This window comes from Stomoxys calcitrans, chromosome 2 (genome assembly GCF_963082655.1).
Source record: "Stomoxys calcitrans chromosome 2, idStoCalc2.1, whole genome shotgun sequence".
Lineage (NCBI taxonomy): Eukaryota > Metazoa > Arthropoda > Insecta > Diptera > Muscidae > Stomoxys > Stomoxys calcitrans.
In genome coordinates this window covers 138,998,078-139,017,363 of record NC_081553.1, presented here as the reverse complement: position 1 = coordinate 139,017,363, position 19,286 = coordinate 138,998,078, and the positions used below count along the sequence as shown (strand labels likewise).

The window sequence follows — 19,286 nt, the reverse complement described above, 5'->3', positions numbered from 1 at the left end:
TACAAAATATCCTTTAAAATACTATGAACTCGGAATAAGTAAAGTAATTAGCCAATTATCGAACAACATCAACTCGTAATCTCAATGATCCTTTTATTGCCGAGTCCGAACAGCTGGCTTGCCAGCAACACCACTTTAGTAGAGATGTTGACATGGCTGATAACCAAATATTAATACCTCACAAGTGTTGGCAGCAATAGGAAAAATATTTTTTCTGATGTTCTCGCAGGGCGTTCAGCATTAAAGGCAGGCATGCTACCCTCTGTGCTACGGTCATCTCGTCATCTGTGGTGGCCGGCCAATACCACAGTTAATTTCACAAGCGCTTCAGTTTTGTGCACTTCTTCTTCGATTTCTAAAACCATGTTTCATGATGTTTTCCTCAACATAATAATTCAAAGAAGTGCCTATCGAATCGAGTGTCTATAAAAAAGAATTATGTACGTATAATTAAATAATTTCAGCCGGATCCAAAGAGTGGCCGCACTGAGGAACCCACCGTTTGATGGGCTGAATTGTTACGCTTAAAACCTCTGGAAATTGTGGCTAGACATATTGCTGCGACCATTGCTGTGAGGCTAAGAGATAAGGATACTTTGATATCCTTGACATTACGCCCGATGTTCCAGGCAGATTGGATTACACGTTACCGGAGCCGCTTTTGTTAGAAAGTACTGCACCACTATTCCTGATAGAACCGATTGGAAAAACAATTTTCCTGTTAATAGATGGTATGTAGACTTCTTACGGATTGTTCTAGAGTAGACGATCAAGTATGATTAGGGGTGTACTCTGAAGAACTAGAACTGGTCACATCGAGAAGGTTAGCCGACCATGGTTGGCGGAGATACTTGCAATTAAAGAAGCGGTGGAATGGCTAAGATGTAAAGCCATAGCAACCACGCAGCCATTAAATATGTGAACATTTCAAAATTATATGGCTTAATTTAGACTTGAAGAGGTCGACCGCTTTGCTGTCGCTGGCTAAATAGACGTCTCAGTCATTGTGTCCGTCATGACAGATCACTGTGTGATCGAAAATATGCTGACAGACTGAAGGTTGTAAGTAACGACTTTAGCAGAACTGTGAGGTCGTAGAGGAAGAAGAGACTTTAGAATATCTTCCACTTTCCCACACTGGCAGTCGAAAGGAGTTCCACTTTAGGAACTTGTCTGATTTAGCGGATGTTAATATTTACAAGTTGTTGGGCTTTTCAAAAGTAAAAATAAAAATCTAACGCACTTTTCCCTACGTAAACAAAATAATAATAAAAAGCAAATTGTCAGGGAGACTCGAAAGAAAAGACCTAAAAATATGACTTAATAAAATCTATGGCAATAATATACAACAACAGTTACTTTAGCTGCTTAAAGAAGGGAAATAAAGAATTAAATTTCTTTTGAATGCTGAATGACTTACGGTAAGGAATTCCACAGACGTGAAACCCGATTATGGTAAGATCTTTCAAGAATAGTACTATTGTAACGTTCAATAAGTATGTGGGAGTTTCTGCTACTAGTTAGAAAGTTGATAGTGTCAAACAAATAACAGGGCTGTCCATATTTAATAATGCAGAAGAGGTAACATAGACACCTAACGTTTATGTTATGCTCTAATGAGCATCCGAGAAATTCAGTTGTGAAACGTTGGTAATCGCTGCGGCAGTGATTTCCATAGACGTAACGTAAAATTCTATGAAAACAGGATAAGAGCTTGAGGTGATTACAGGAATTTGCTCCTGAAAAAATTTCTAAGCCATAAAAAGTATGTGGAATTATAAGAGGATGTGCTAAGAAACGTTTAATATGCACTGGAAGAAATAAATTTAAATTATACAATCTTCTAAGAATAAAATTTATTAATTTTTCAAGTTTTTTGTCTGCTAGGGCGAGATCATTAAATTATACAATATTTGTTTGTTTCTTTTTCGAAACGAGCTCAATGATCGGAGATGCAAATGGAAAAGGAATGCCAAAGATAGCAACACACACCAACCACTATGGGACGCGTTTCGTCTTTGGTTAGAAGACTTTTCAACCATATTAGGTGTGATGGCTTCAAGGACCGTGCGTTGGTATTTTGTATTTGAATCGTATTGATAGCGAAAACGCATCTATGATACAATTACCATATTAACCACACTCGACAACCCTATCTATTAGTTGTACTGCATATATTTTTGTGTAATGACAGACATTCTTTCTGTGACAAATTACACTTCTTCCGTACTACACCTGATTTTGTGCATCTGTTGGAAGTTGTATTGATGGCTTGGTGTGTTTTGCTATCTTTGGCTTTCCATTTGCATCTCCGATCATTGAGCTCTTCTCGAAAGAGAAACAAACAAAAATAATAAAATTTATTTTAGAAATGACATGTGAAATACCTGATGTGAATTTCAACGATGAGTCCAAATCAAAACCAAGATAAAGGAATATTGCGTTCATTAGAAAATACCAAACATTCAGTTTTATCGATATTCATGAGGATTCCATTTAAAGTTGCCCACTCACAGACTCGACCAATGTCCTCATTCAATTGGTTTAGGCATACCTCAATGAATTCGGGGTTGCTAGATGCAAATAGCTGAATATTATCGGCATATATACTCAGCATTGAGTGCCGAATCCATTTAGAATCCACATAGATCTCTGTGGAACACCGGGACACCAAAATATGGGAAGAGTTAGAGACTACACCATTAGATAAAACGAATTGGGAACGATTATGTAAAAAAAATCGAATGAGATTGCAAGACGTATGTGAAAATTTAAAATGGGAATATAGTTTTAAAAGCAAAATTGTGTGTTCAATAGAATCAAATGCTTTGCTCAGATCGAGAATTGCGAGGGCACAGGCATTTTTTCTATCAAGACATTATCTGACAAGTGACGTAGTGCTGTGATGCCTCCGAAATCCAGATTGACATGAAAGTATAAGATTTTTCTCATCTAAATAACATGATATCTGATTCTTCAACAGTATCTCTAACACTTTAGAAAGAGCAGGAAATATCGATATTGGACAGAAGTCCGCTCAGTTTAATCCAGTTGTATTCTTCTTACGAAGCGGTATAACTTTCGCTAGCTTCCAAGACAAAGGAATGCAACAACAATAATAGTGTTACCGACGTGAAGTAAATGTTGTCTGATGACAGGAAAAAATATTTTAATAAATCTAACAGGTATTGCATCAACTCCAATTGCATTCGACCTAATTTTATATAAAGCATAACAAACCTCCAAGTCGTCAACATTTCTAAAACTAAACTCGTCCAAACGAAAAACATAAGCAAAATTGAAAATTTGACGGATTAGAAGAAGTAAAATAATTGTTTAAAACATCAACATTTATATCACAGTTTGTCACTCCGGTGGAATTAATATGAGACCATAGGTATTTCGTGTTGCTCGCATCACTAATGAATCTATAGCCTTGTGCTCGCTTTGCCCTGCGAATACAATTTCGAGCAATAGCTCTATAAGTTCTAAAAATCTTTTTGTTTGCAGCTGTCGGATTCTCAATATACGCCCGGTGTGAAAGGTCACGATTCCTTATAGCTGCAGTGATGTTTTTAAATAAAGCAAGTAAAAGGCGTTAAGTTCGGTCGAGTCGAACTTTAGATACACGCCACCTCGGGTATATATGCAAACCACCTTTCGTCATAATCCCGTGAAAAATGCATAATTTATGCCCCCATAGCAGCTATGTCGAAATTTGGTCCGATTTGGTCCAAATTCGGCACGGACATTGAGTGGTCAAATAAGTACAAGTCATTGTTCATTTTTGGTAGCTATGTCCAAATATAGACCGATATGAACCATATACGACACGGATGTCGAAAAGCCTAACATAAGTCACTGTGTCAAATTTCAGCGCAATCGGATAAAAAATGTGCCTTTTATGGGGCCAAGACTTTAAATCGAGAGATCGGTCTATATGTCAGCTATATCCAAATCTCAACCGAGCTGAGGGATGTGAAGGCCCTACCTCAACTCACTGTCCCAACTGCGCCTTTTATGGGTCCAAAACCTTAAATCTATATGGTAGATATATCCACATCTGGAATGATCTGAGCCAAATTGCAGAAAAATGTCGATGGGCCTAACACAACTCACTGTCCCAAATTTTATGGGCCCAAAACCTTAAATCGAGAGTTCGGTCTATATGGCAGCTATATCCAAATCTGAAACGATCTGGGCCAAAATGAAGGTGGATATCGAAGGGCCTAACACAACTTACTGTCTTAAATTCTGGCGAAATCGGACAATAAATGCAACTTTTATGACAGCTATATCTAAATCTGGACCGATCAGAAACAAATTGAAGAAGGATGTCGAGTGGCCTAGCACATTTCATTGTCTTAAATTTCACCAAAATCGGAAAATAAATGTGGCTTTTATGGGTCTAAGACCTTAAATAGGGGGATCGAACTATACGGGGGCTATATCAAGATATAGTCCGACATAGCCCATCTTCGAATTCAACCTGCCTATGGACAAAAAAAGAATCTGTGCAAAGTTTGAGCTCAATATCTCTATTTTCAAAGACTGTAGCGTGATTTCAACAGACAGACGGACGGACATGACTATATCGTCTTAGATTTTTACGACGATAGTTTATAGGGTCGGAAATGAATATTTCTATGTGTTGCAAACGGAATGATAAAATGAATATACCCCCACCCTTCGGTGGTGGGTATACAAATATACGCTAAAAATTGGCAGAAATTTATATTCACGTATAACAAATTATCTAACTGTTGTTTAGGAATTCAAAATTGTTCTATGATTTCATTCAAAATTTAAAAAATTTTATACCCACCTCCATAGGATGGGAGTATAGTAATCTAGTCATTCCGTTTGTACCACCTCGAAATAAAGTATTTATATTCTGGATCGTTTCCGCATTCCTATTCGATCTAGCCATGTACGTCCGTCCGTCCGATTTGACTTCTTGGGCCCCTGGAAGTCGCAATTTTTGTCCGATTTTTGCATGTGGTGTTCTGTTATGACTCCTAACTACTGCGGCAAGTACGGTCCAAATCAGTCTGTAACCTGATATAGCTCCCGTATAAACCGATCTCCCGATTTGATTTCTTGAGCTCTTGAAAGCCGCAATTTTCGTCCGATTTGGCTGAAAATTCGCACGTAGTGTTCTTTAATGACTTCCAATAACTGTGTCAGGTACGGTCCAAATCGCTCTATAACCTGATATAGCTCCCATATAACCGATCTCCCGATTTGACTTTTTGAATTTTGCTGAAGTGTTTTGTTACGTCTTCCAACAACATGAATACACGTAACAAAACACGAGGTATATTATATGGTTCCAAAGCATAGACACTTGCAAAATCAAACACGGCAGAATTTGAGACAAGGTTTGCTCTTTTAAACTCATAATTTTTTAGCCAACACTGTCTGCTGATTTTTAATTGAGTTTATTTAACTATTGAAGGGAATCATTCCAAATTTTTGGACTTCTTAACGACAACTGAAGCATTTACTATGCATTAATAACCTTTTTTAGAATTGTTGGCATTAGTTGGTAGAATTAAAAATATAGCCACGATGGAGCGCGCCCAAAGTTTAGTCTAGCACACTTAGTGTATTTTTACTTGTTATTGTTATAATCGTACTTACCCAACGAAGAGACTAGCAGAAAAAATGTACCCATAACTATAGGAAGGCGATAGCCATATTTGGTGGATAAATTGCCTACGATTGGATTAAAGATCAATTGCACCAACGCCTTCATGGCCAAGAGAATACCAATTGAACCATTTTCACTGGCTAGTAACTCATCATTGTAGACTGGTTTTAGGTGACGTTGGCCATTGCTGGTGATTTTATCATTGGATAACGTTAACGAATTTTTGAAGTGTCCTGTAGACCCTTTGCCACTCCCGTCGCTATTATTCAACCATTTCGTTGAACCACCGTCATGCTCATTTAAAGGTGACGAGATGAAAAATTTGCTGTTATCATCTGTTGCCAAATGTATGAGGGAGAAATTAACCATCGATTTGCCCGGTATCGGATGCTTTGTCATAACATGCTGCTGGATTTGATGCTGCTGCTGCTGTTGATAGGGATACGGATACTGTTGCTGCGACTGTGTCTGTAGTTGCTTGGGTAGATGTGATTGTGTTTGTGTTATGCCCGTGCCTGTTCCATCTAGATTACGATATGCCATATGTTGTGCTGTCGCCGCCGCACCAAGGATACCAAGACCACCGCTAGCATTTGCGCCCTTTGCTTCCGCAATTCCATTGAATGGAGTATAATATGATGTTGGCACTGTTGTTTTTCCTCTCCCAGTTCCTGTTGTTACCATCGTAGCCAGTAGTGAACGATTATTTATGGTAGCAAGATAATCGGGCAAAATGGGCACTGCGTTTATTGACGAAATCAATTTAATGGTAGTAGAGAAAAGGACCATGGGTTGCAAGCACATGTACACAATAGACAATGATAAGACAACACCAGCACGCCGGGCATAAAATGAAAGGGGAAAATTAGAATTAGGAAAGAGTTCCATATACATTAATGTGAATGGAAGCAGGGGTAGATTTTAAAATTACTACAAATAACTGTGTAGCAAGTATCTGGCCACCACACAACAATCCCCCAAAACATGTTTTAACAAAAAAAAAAAAAAAAAAACAAAATTTGAACACATTATGTTCAAAACTTTTAAATTATATCTCCAGTTGAATACATCTTTCAGTTTTACTTTTACGATTTTATTGTCAAGAACGGTCTAATCATGTAATTCTACTACAATACATACTGAACGTCTCACCTTGGATAAAGCTAGACGAGTGTTGGGTGTTAGCGAGATGAGAAGGTGTTGAGAAACAGGTACAAACTTTGATAGAATAGCGCTCGTCAAAGAACTGGGCCAAAGAAATTTTAGTAGTGGAAGAAACGTGAGAGCGTCAGTCCATATGTACTTTTGAACCTGAATGAACTGTATGTTGAACACTTTTCAATTTTAACGAAAAAAAAAAATCAGAAAAAACCATTGGTTTTTTTTATCTGTTCATATGAATATTCATTTATGCACCCAGAAAAATATGTTTTCCCGCAAAACACTCTCTGCTGACATCAACTAAAATATGTTTCTGCTTTCGACGGAAACTATTTAAAATTATAGTACTTCTAAACTTTATCTGAGGCGTTTGCTATGTATTGTAGTAATTCACATTTTTTTTACAAATTTATGTGTAAATTCCCCTGCACTAGAGCAAAAATATAAGTTTAGTGGATTTTTATTTCAAATCATAAAAAATGTTCAAGTTGTAAAATATTAGATAAAAATCGCTTTATACCCTTTAGATAGCAAGATTGGATGTAATTTAGAAAATTTTATGGTATTTGGGCATTTCTAGGCTAGAGTCAACTTTGTACCATCTAAAACGGCAGAAAATGTTTGCTGTTTTAGTAAAATTTTACTGCTGCCCCTTTTTAAAAGGATTGGGACATTTTTACGACAAACAAAATACTTTTATCCCAAAGTATCTCTTTTTGCCGTATAACGTTTCGCTTGAATATATCAATCGTTAGGCATAAACGTAGCATTATTGACCGTAACTAACTTTGTTTATTGTAAACCCTTTAGCAGCTTCGCCTACGGTTAAAGTATCTTTCTTTTGTTGTAACACCAAATACTCTTTTATTGCAAAAATGCTTCGATAACTGCAAACGATAATTCGTGTACCGGATCAAAAATTATTCTATTGTGTCTCTCTTGCTAGTGATGCATATTTGATAAATGGATGGCCAAGGAACTCCTATTATTGCACATTTCTTTGTACGTAAGAAAATAATCCCAGGCAGACTCATGGGCTTGCAAATATATGCAATTGGGTGCTCGTCACTGGACTTGAACTTGGCATCCTTTTCACGGAGAACAATTTATTTTAAAATTAAAAAGAATATACATAGGCCACCGTGGCGCAGAGGGTAGCATGTCCGACTATGACACCGAGCGCCTGGGTTCAAATCCCGGCGCGAACAGCGTTGGTTATCCCCTTACTAATGTTGGCTACATTTGTAAGGTATCTTGCCATGTAAAAACTCCTCTTCCAAGTGGTGTCGCTATGCGGCAAGCCGTTTGGAGGCCCCTTATCATAGATAAGCATCACATTCTAAACAAGGAAAAACTTGTTGAGACCCCGAATAACATGTTCTGTATATAATGAATAAAAGGTATTGTCAGGGGGAAAAAATTTTATTTGTCACAAATTCTTGCAAGAGTTTATTGCAAAACAAGTAAAAGCGTGCTAAGTTCATCCGGGCCGACTCTATTATACACACCACCATGGATCGCATTTGTCAAGTTCTTCAAATGACTTTTTCGAATAGAAAAACACCAGTAATAGAAAAACACCACCTCCAAAATTTCAGGCAATTCGAGTTACAATTGCGCCCTCCAGAGGCTTTAAAAGTCAAACTGGGAGACCGGTTTATATGGCAGCTATATTTGATTATATGCCGATTTAGACCATATTGTTGGAAGTTGTTGGAAGTTATACCAAAATGACATATGCAAAATTCAACCATATTGGATAAGAACTTCGCCCTCTATAAGCCCAAGAAGTCTAATCGGAAGATCGGTTTATATGGCGACTATATCAGGATATAGACTGATTCAGACCATACTTAACACAGTTGTTGAAAGTCAAAATAAAACACTTCATGCTAAATTTCGGCCAAATCGGATAAGAATTGCTCCCTCTAGAAGCTCAAGACCCAGCTATATCAAACATGAACCAATGTGACCCATTTACAATCCCTCCTTCGAAAGTTAGCGTGCTTTCGACAGACGGTCGGACGGACATCGCTAGGTCAACTTAAAATGTCATGACGATCAAGAATATATATACGTCATGGGGTCTTAGACACATATTTCGAGGTGTTACAAACGGAATGACGAAATTAGTATACACTCAAATACCCAGCAAAAAATTTTTCCTGTCTTGGAAGCAATACGAAAATATTCTAGCATACTAATGCGCATTTTGAATGCTTAATAAGTGTGCATGAAACTATAATATAATGTAAAGTAATATTCTTTAAAATTTTAACAGAAAAATATGGTTAGGGTACGAATGAAATATGGCTTCAAAGTATGGTAAAGACGAATTTGTTTTGCATCCATATTGCTTCTGATCGGCAGTTGTGTATGTTAATAATGTTTTGAGCTCATTGAACGAAGATCAAGTGTTTTACGAAATCTGAAAAATGGCATGATCTTTATCCGCGTGCTTTAAAGAAAGTTTAGTATCTTCAGTTGAACTTGCGAACTCGGACAAAAAGGTTATCGTGCGTGTTGTGTTTTTTTCTTTTGTTGTTGTTTTATTCTTTTTAGCGTAGTATTCTTAAAAGTTTATGGACTGAATCCAAATTTAAATACTATTATTTTATTTCGTTTATTTTTTTAATTAATTACTGAGTCTGAGCTTTGTATGTTAATGAAATTTTTTTTAAATTATACACTGCAAATAAACACAAAAATTAAAAAAAAAACCTTTTTTTGGGACATTAATCGCAGAAAACTGTGTTTTCATTGAACACATTCCTTGCATGAAAAAGACAAATTAAATTTGAAGGGCTAATCTTCCATTTTTGATTTTAAACAAGAAGTGCATTCTGGATCTTTAAACAATCGCATTTAAATGGGACATCGCCCACAAAATCATATATGCCGGAAGCAACTGTGTATGCTAATGTCACGATAGTCACGGACAGACGGAGGACAGATACAAGGACATCGCTAAATCGACTTGGAATTTTACTACGATCCGAAATATATATACTTTGTAGAGTCGTAAATTGATATTTCGATGTGTTGCAAACGGAATGACTAAATGAATATACCCCCTATCCTATGGTGGTGTGTATAATTACCTGTCCAAATCTATAACTTTTGAACAACAAGTGCCCTCCCTCGCAGTTCTTGCGGGTTTCAGTCTAGGATATTTCTCGCTATATCATCACTTGGAAGGCGTAGGATATGACCCAAGCAAGTTAATTTTCCCCTTCGGATTTCTATATCGACAGAGGAAGTGTTTGTGCTTATTTGCAATTCTTAATTTGAAATACGGTTTGGCCAGAAAATTCGAAGCATTTGTTGTAGGCAGCGATTTATGAAAACTTGCACTTGAAAAGAGATTTTTTAATCATTTGTTTTAATTCGACAGAAATCACAAAATCAGAAATCACAATCACAAATAGGGCACTTCGTGAGAAAAAAAATGTACTCAGCTGTTTGCGGTACACTATCCGGTAATTATGTCATACTCAGCTGTTTGATGTACGTTACCTCTTCGTTATATCATGGGTCTATGTAAGATAAATTAATTTACAGGTAGTGTACCGCAAACAGCTGAGTGCAATTTTTCTCGCGGAGAACATTGTCCTCGGGATTTTGTTGTTGGCCAACTGCAACTACCTGTAAATGAATTTATCTTGGGTCTATGCCAACAAGCCAGCGACGATTGATGAACTTCGTACGAATATGGAACGCGAGATTGCAGCAGTATCGGCCAATTTATGCTTGAAAACTATCGAAAATTGGATTCAGCGTCTGCACTCTGATGGCCATGCAAATGAAATCGAGTTCTAAGAAATAAAACATTTCATTGATATCCACAACCGTTTTTGTTTAACAGTCCCTCGATTATGCCGAATGCTCGGGACCGGATGCATTACGGATAATCGATTACCCCGGATAGTGAAGTAATATGTTTTTACAGTTTTTTGAAATATTTTTAATAACATTGACTTGGTCTGAAATACCAGAGATGCCAGGGCTCTCCAAGAAGTCCAAAAAATGTGTATTATGCATATTATCTGTCATTTGTTGATAAAAAAATAACTGTTATTTTAAATTTTTTTCAAAAAGTATTTATTTATTCATCAATAATTATCTTGTCCCCATCAAAGTAATACTAACATAGTCCTTCCGTTTTAAACTCATCGAAGTACTGATCTGAGACCAAACAATGTATGCGAGGATTGATAAAAAAATAACTGTTATTCGAACATACGTAACTCACGAAATTTGAAAATAACGGTTACTTTTTTTTATCTGAAACACGATTAGATACATTATTTGACAATGGTACTTAAGCTAACTTCGTTGAGTTACCCAAGCTTTTTTATTGGCTTTATAAATAATGAGAAGTTTGTTAAAACTCATTACCATTTTGCCTAAACACTTTTTCTATAACTAAAGCCTTGCACTTGAGTGTACCAGCAGCGTTTGCACATATTAATGCCGTTAGTCTCTCTTTTGCAAATCTATGACTGCTACATCATGGCATACCGAATTGCTGTATTGCAAACATTCCAAAATATGACATTTTCAACTCCATTATAAATTTGTTTTATTACTTTTTTTTCTCCTAGGTATATATCCATAGTGGCATGGTGCGGATTAATATTACTACAACTACAAAGTCAGCTGAGACTTTTTCTCCTTCAGCCTTATGCTTTTGAATGTCATTTCGCTTCTTAAACTTTTGCAACCAGGCCGGTAGAATATTCACATTTTGAACTAATCTTTAACTTTCAGTGGAATAATTTACACTTTTCACTTTATCAATAAGCTTCACTTTTGGTTCTTTTGCGTTTTCCGAGAGTTTTAGGTTTCAATACCCACAAACAGAGTCACATTCTTCACAAAAAAGAGATAGAGATCCGATTGTTAAAAAAAAAACATTTGCAGCACTCTTATTGAAACAGGCGATATTTTTATTCTCTTAGTGATGACATACTGTACACGCACAAAAATAAAATGTTTATGACATTTTTACGAGAAACAAAATACTTTTATTACGAAGTTTTTCTTTTATCGTGTCTATGTAAAGTTTCGCTTCAACATATCAAACCATAGACATAAATGTAGTATTATCGAATCTAAATAACTTTTTTTATTGTTAATTTATTTATCAATTTCGCCTACGGTAAAGGTACCTGTCTTTTGTTGCCAAAGAAAAAACTCTTTAATGCCGCTTGCCGCACCTATTTTGCATGAGTGAGCTCGTAGTCCTATGTGTCTCGTTATGATACCAAAAGCTATACTGACCTCCTCTTAACTCCCTTTCAGTAATAGCCTCGGCCTCTCACGATCCGGATTTGCCAATTGGATTTTCTACTGTTTCGCTGTTCGTCGCCCACTCTCTTAGCTCGGACTGTCTCGACCCGAAAGGCTTCGGGCTAACCAAATCGTCTACCCTTTCATTCCCTTTACTCCGTTAAGGCCCGGTACCCAAACGATGCGGATTGTGCCATGCTCAGAGAAGGCGTTAATATCCTTCTTACACTGCAAGACCTTCGTGACCTTATCGTCCTGGTTGTTATTGCCCTTATGACCATTTTACTGTCCCTAAAGATGTTCGCACTCGACGTCCTCGCATTAACACCACACCGCTTGCCGCTTGCTACCGCTTGCCGCACCTATTTTGCATGAGTGAGCTCGTAGTCCTATGTGTCTCGTTATGATACCAAAAGCTATACTGACCTCCTCTTAACTCCCTTTCAGTAATAGCCTCGGCCTCTCACGATCCGGATTTGCCAATTGGATTTTCTACTGTTTCGCTGTTCGTCGCCCACTCTCTTAGCTCGGACTGTCTCGACCCGAAAGGCTTCGGGCTAACCAAATCGTCTACCCTTTCATTCCCTTTACTCCGTTAAGGCCCGGTACCCAAACGATGCGGATTGTGCCATGCTCAGAGAAGGCGTTAATATCCTTCTTACACTGCAAGACCTTCGTGACCTTATCGTCCTGGTTGTTATTGCCCTTATGACCATTTTACTGTCCCTAAAGATGTTCGCACTCGACGTCCTCGCATTAACACCACACGCATTCCGTGATCGTCCGGATTTCCGCCTGCAGGACCGTATTATGGTCAGGCACTCTAAAACAGATCTCAGTTCCTGGGTTCTCAATGTAGATCCCTAGACCTACTGTATCCTCTAGTTTTGATCCATCCGTGTAACATGATCTTCCAAATGGCAATAGTAGGGTTCCGTCAATCCAAGACTTGTGCCGCTGGCAGCAGTGCCTCGCACTCGACCTCAAGTCTCGTCTCATGTATCTGATCGGAAACCTCTTCTTTTCCTTCCAGGTTTCCTATCGTCGCCTCGATTATACCGCGACGGTATGAGCTGCTCCGGTATGATGCCGATAATTTCACCTCCGAACTTAATTAAAATCGATAGATAATCCGTTTTTGATACAAAAGTTGTCCGGTAAAAATTACATCCAACTCTTGCAGTATATGGCTATAATTTGCATCATGTCCTAAAGTTTTCTTAATTTATTGGAGATAAAATAGGAAAAGGTGGTGGAAAAGGACTAGAAATCAGAAATACGAAGAGATTCCCATGTTATTGCAGTTGTAGACTTTTTGCGTTCCTTGCCCACTAATTTTACTCGGCAGATGAAATAAACAAACCATAGCGACAACAGTAGATTAAAGTCTTCAGACTAATATTATTTTAACACATTTCCTTACCTAAGGTGGGTATTAAGATCTTATCAGAGTTTTGCAAAAGATGTTTGTGTTTGTTGCTATTAGCATCGTTGGATAAGTTCGATTTGAATAAGGGAAGTAAGATTTGATTTGTTTTCTATTGCGCTTATGAAACAAGTCGACTTAAAGAGCCCTGTTCAAATTCAGATGTGTGCTTTACAACTTACTCTAGTTGGAATGGTTGTGAAGCACCTTGATCCATTTGACATATCCTTCTGATGATTTTTCTTGGCCGAAAATGAAATCGCGATAAAGGAAACCAGTCAAATGCTTCTAGCAACAATACACTTTTTGCAGACTTTTTAAATGTTTTTTGCTATACTATTCTTCGAATAGAAAGCATTAAACAATGGTCTAAAGCCGGACAATATCCTGCAATGGAATCTCAAGAAAATCAATAATTTAAAAGGTAACATTTTTTAAAAAATATTTCACTGTCTCCAACACTACGGTTAAAGCCTATAGAAGTAATAAATTTGTACTAGAATCAACGTTGCTTGCTATTGACTCATAGATTTCGATCCTAACTCACTATGAGCTCCGTATCAATTGCCTTAAATACTGTATTGTGAATTATGAAATTTCAAGGAAAAAACGAAATGGTTTCATTTGAAATAATAATTTTAAAATGTAAATTCATCTGTAAAGAAAATCTCATTAACCCATTAAATACGAATGGGTAGAAAAATACCAAAAAATTGAGCTGTCTTAGAAAAATTCCAGCTCGAGCTAGGAAAGAGGTATCCTAATGAAATTTGGATTGGCGTTAAGTGGACGACTACAACTAGTGAAAAAAAAACAATTTTTCCCGTGATATAAGGTCATGTTTTGGGGGAAATTGGCTTGTCGAAAGTCAGCAATTTTTTACATCCAAAAATATCCAACAATTTTTTCTCAAAATTGTGAGATTTCTGAAATACGTTTTAGTGTATACATAGTTGCATTTGATGGTTTCTATGCAAATGCAAATTTGCCCATGAACATTCTATTAAGGAACTGGAGCAAACTTCTCACAAATCGATGAGGGTTTTCCGATTCAATTTTAAGCTCAATGGTAAGGAGCCTCCTTTTTATAGCCGAGTCCGAACGGCAACACCTCTTCGGGGAGACGTTTTTACGTGGTAAAGTACCTCACAAATGTTGCCAGCATTAGGAGGGGATAACCACCGCTGAAAAATGTTCTGATGGTCGTGCCAGGATTCGAACCCAGGCGTTCAGCGTAATAGGCGGACTTGCTAAGATAAGCGCTACGGTGGTTTCTATATTTAAAAAAAATTAATTTGTGGTGATAAGCCAGCAGATGCTATTTTATGTCAATGTTATTAAAACCACCATTCTTTGCTAAATGGTTATAAAATATTAAAACATTTTTTTTATTGTTGTAAATACATTGTGGCTTAGGAATAAAAAGATTTTTTTTTCAAAAATTTTTACAATTTTTTCTATAAATTTTCTTTAAAAAAATTGTTGTTAAATAAATTTTGAAAAAAACGTCAATATAAATGCTCTAAATTATGAGTATATGAAATTTCATCCAAATTGAACAAGGGAATCGAGGGTCAAGCGTAATGGCTTAAAATTTTGTTTTTAAACATATTTATATGCTTGCTTTCTATTCTTCTTTCTTTTCAAAGAATAGTACATATGTAACAAAAAGTATTTATTGAAAATTGTCTATGGAAAAAATTTTAGGAAAATGTTTTTGTTTGAAAACGTGTTATTGAAATGTATCGAAATCTTTCTTTTAGAAAAAATAATCTCGAGGATGCCCGGGCCTGAGCAACCTTTTGATTTAAGACAATATTTCATTGAAATTTTGCCTTTAGAAAAAAATGTCTTTCAAGTTTTATCTTTACACAGAAAAATTTTCACTTTGTTTTTGTTTCTATTGGGTTGCCCAAAAAGTAATTGCGGATTTTTCATATAGTCGGCGTTGACAAATTTTTTCACAGCGTGTGACTCTGTAATTGCATTCTTTCTTCTGTCAGTTATCAGCTGTTATTTTTAGCTTGCTTTAGAAAAAAGTGTAAAAAATGTTTATTTGATTAAAGTTCATTCTAAGTTTTATAAAAAATGCACGCGTATTTTAAAAACCAACCAACCCAACCCAATATTTGGTACAGAAAAACATCATAAAAGAACTTGGCTTTACAAAACAATAAAGTTTGTCTTTAGATACAAGTTTAGTTTGTAGCTTTAGTTTGTCTTAATACAAGTCACTGTGTCAAATTTCAGCGAAATCGAAAAAATAAATGCATCGTTTGCGGGATTTGGACACTTTGTCAGCGAATTTGAAATCTCAGCGATTTGAAATCTCAGCGAAATCAGGTAATAAATGAAGCTTTTATGGGCTTCAGACCCTTAATCGGCAGATCAGTCTATATGGCAGCTATAACCAAATATGGTCCGATTTGGCCCGTTCAAGAACTTAACCTGTGTGCAACAAAAAGAGATATTGAGCGTCAAATTTCAGCTCAATATCTCAATTTTTGAAGGCTGTAGAGTGATTACAATAGACGGACGGACAGACACACGGACATTGTTAAATAGAAATTTGAGACGTTCCGAAATATATATATATACGAAATTTTGTATTCCGATGCGTTGCAAACGGAATGACTAAATGAATATACCCCCTATCCTATGGTGGTGGGTATACAAATCATTAAAATGTAGTTTTTAGAAAATTTTTTTATTGAAGTTTTGTCTTTAGGAAACATTTTAATGCAATTTTGTCTTTAAAAAATTAATTTCGAGAGGGATCCGGCCCGGACGGACGAAATGTTGCGCTGAATTATTAAAATTTTGACTTCCACTTTTAAAGAGTTTTTGCATATGAAAAATTGCCCATGTTATACTTTTATGTTTACAACTGAGTTTGCTCATACACTACTGACAATTTATTTCTCAATTAATTTTTCATAACTTCAGATTTTTTAAAACCAGGTTTAGGGTCTCAATTAAAGTAATTTTTGAATGCATCTGGCTCTTGTTTGATGCCTCGAAATCGAACAAATTTTTAAATTTCTACTTTAACGACACAGTGTCCATTGAGTGGTGATGGAAAATTATCTCTGAAAAGGATTTGTATAATTAAATTTACCAATTACTGTCAGCAGGATGTTGTCCAGCAATAGAGCCAAATAGACAATCAGGGCAATCATGCCCCTGCTGGTGGTGCCATAATTGGGGCTGGATGTACGTCGTTGGTTGAAGGTCTGGTTAAGAATTGAAGCGTGATTTTGTTGGGATTCGTTTGAATCCAATTTGCTGGATACATCTCCAAGCTGTTTTTGCTCCTGGTGTTCGGTCATATTTTTGTAACAATTTTAAGTTGTTCACGGCCAGAGGCGTTTGATAAATCTCTGCACTTTATGCCTAATGTTACTTTAAACTTTCTTTGATTGAATGATGAAATTTAATGACATATGTTACATATACCACCGCATTGTGTGGAGTGCAAGTGTTTTGTCTACACAAATATTCACACAACTTTTCTCATCCTGTCGAGATACATCACTTGTACACAACCACTCGTTAAAGCAGACTAAAAATATGCTTGTTGTCCCAAATCCCAAACACGCGGGCGGGCAGGCACACAAACACACACTTTAAGTGAGGGCTTTGTTGGCGCCTTTATACCAAGCTGATGATTTAAAAACCACTAACCGGGTGAGAAAATTGCGATTTTGTGGATGACGGGGTCACTGGGATCTAGTCGCGCACTATGACACCACCTCACTACTACCAACCATTTACTTAGCCCGAAGAGCGCGTTCAACAGGTGTTGCCGCCACGATGCCTGAGGTTCTATTGAAAAGTATCAATACGTCGATGCTTGGTTTTATACGGCTTTGTTTGTTGCCACAATGGGCGGGTGGTAGACGATACGACCAAGAACATCACGTCGTGTAAATGGAAAAAAGTGATATTAATGTTGTATTATTTTGCCCCAAGTTGCAAGGATATGTCGGTATATACATATGTACACACATACATATATGTACATCAGCGATGGGCAAGTACACACACCATTGCGCATAATTGTGTACGTTCACATTAACAAGTCCATCCCTGCACGATGTTTGGGGTGAATTCACCCCTATTAGCACAAATAATCGGCCATATCACCAGTCACTGTAGTCCATTGCGTGACTGCTTTGGCGTATCTTTCTTTGCCAAGAACAAACCCGTGAAAACACCGGTTTAAAAATCCCTATGTTGGGAATAGTTTGTTGTTTTTATAAGTGCGCATTCGTTGTTTTTGGTCAGGGGTGTACAAAATTCACAATTCACACATATCCTTAGTCTTTTGGCTTCAGCCGTTGTAGAGACAGTTACAAATGAGCACACCCATGGGTAAACCCATCATTTTTATACCCTACACCAGCACTGTGGTACATGGTATTATAAGCTTGTGTATTTGTTTGTAACGCTAAGTTTTTGTAAAGTATATCGATCGGCTTAGAATCCCTTCCTGATTCGATTTAGCTATGTCCGTCTGTCTTTCAATGTATTCTTGTGATCAATGTACAGGGCGCATTTATACTCCGATTATCATGAAAATTTGCATGTGTCACTTCTTAGGCCCAAGGACGAACGCTTTTGATTTTGAAAAAAATCGACTCAGATTTAGACATAGCTCCCATTTATAACTCTCATCCGATATCCACAATTTTGGTCCGATCTTTACAAAATTTAGTCCGAGGTGTTTTTTTTTTTTTGATGTCTCTATACGTGAACAACATTTCATAAAAAGCGGTCCAGATTTAGATGAAGCTCCCATACATATCTTTCATCCGATATGGAATTTTAAGGCTGTGAAGACACAATTTTGGTCCAATCTTTACCAAATTTGACACAAAGTGTTTTATTTGGCGTCTACATATGTGTAATTTCATGCAAATCAATTTAGATTTAGATATAGCTCCCATATATATCTTTCATCCGATATTGAGCTTTAAGGCTGTAGAATCCACAATTTTTGTCCGATCTTTACCAAATTTTGCAGGAAGTGTTTCCTTTGTAGTTTCAAAATTTCATAAAAATCGGTTCAAATTTAGATATATTGTAGTTCCCATATAGTTCCCATGTAGTTCCCATGGCCTTTTAAGGATGTAGAAGCCACAATTTTGGTCCGATCTTTACAAAATTTGGCATGGGATGTTTTATTCAATTTCCCCAAAATCGGTGCAGATTTAGATATAGCTCCCATTTATAACTTTCATCCGATATGGAATTTTATGGCTATAGTAGCCACAATTTTGATCGGATCTTTACAAAATTTTGCACGAAGTGTTTTCTTTGAACTTTTAATACGACTGCAAAATTTCATAAAAATCGGTAAAAATTTAGATATAGTTCCCATATGTATCTTTCATCCGAAATGAAATTTTAAGTCTGTAGCAGCCACAATTTTGGTCCGATCTTTACCAAATTTGGCACGGGCAAAATTTTATAAAAATCGGTTCAGATTCAGATATACCTCCCATATATATCTTTCATCCGATTTGGACTTTAAAGGCTGTAGTAAGCGTGAGTTGTTTTATTTATAGTCCTAATGCGTGTGCAAAATTTCATATAAATCGGTCTAGATTAATCTTTTGTCCGATATGGTCTTTTAAGGCTTTAGAAGCCTAGAAGCTATTTTAGTCCAATCTTAACAAGAAAGATGTAGTACGAGATGTTTTATTTGACGTCTTAATACGTGTGCAAAATTTCATAAAATTTGGTTTAGAT

The 19,286-nt window shown here is 36.7% G+C and overlaps 1 protein-coding gene across 1 annotated transcript in view; it reads right to left on the bottom strand.

The window, feature by feature from the left end:
- The window catches only part of LOC106085571 (synaptic vesicular amine transporter), a 49,689-nt gene extending 32,343 nt beyond the window's left edge, over positions 1-17,346 (bottom strand). The window contains exons 1-2 of the mRNA XM_013249879.2: positions 16,651-17,346; positions 5,644-6,393 (exon numbers count right to left, since the gene is read on the bottom strand). Of these exons, the coding sequence (XP_013105333.2) occupies positions 5,644-6,393; positions 16,651-16,861 (961 nt within the window). The 5' untranslated portion in view covers positions 16,862-17,346. The remainder of the gene's footprint in view (positions 1-5,643; positions 6,394-16,650) is intronic.
- Positions 17,347-19,286: the final 1,940 nt, after the last annotated feature.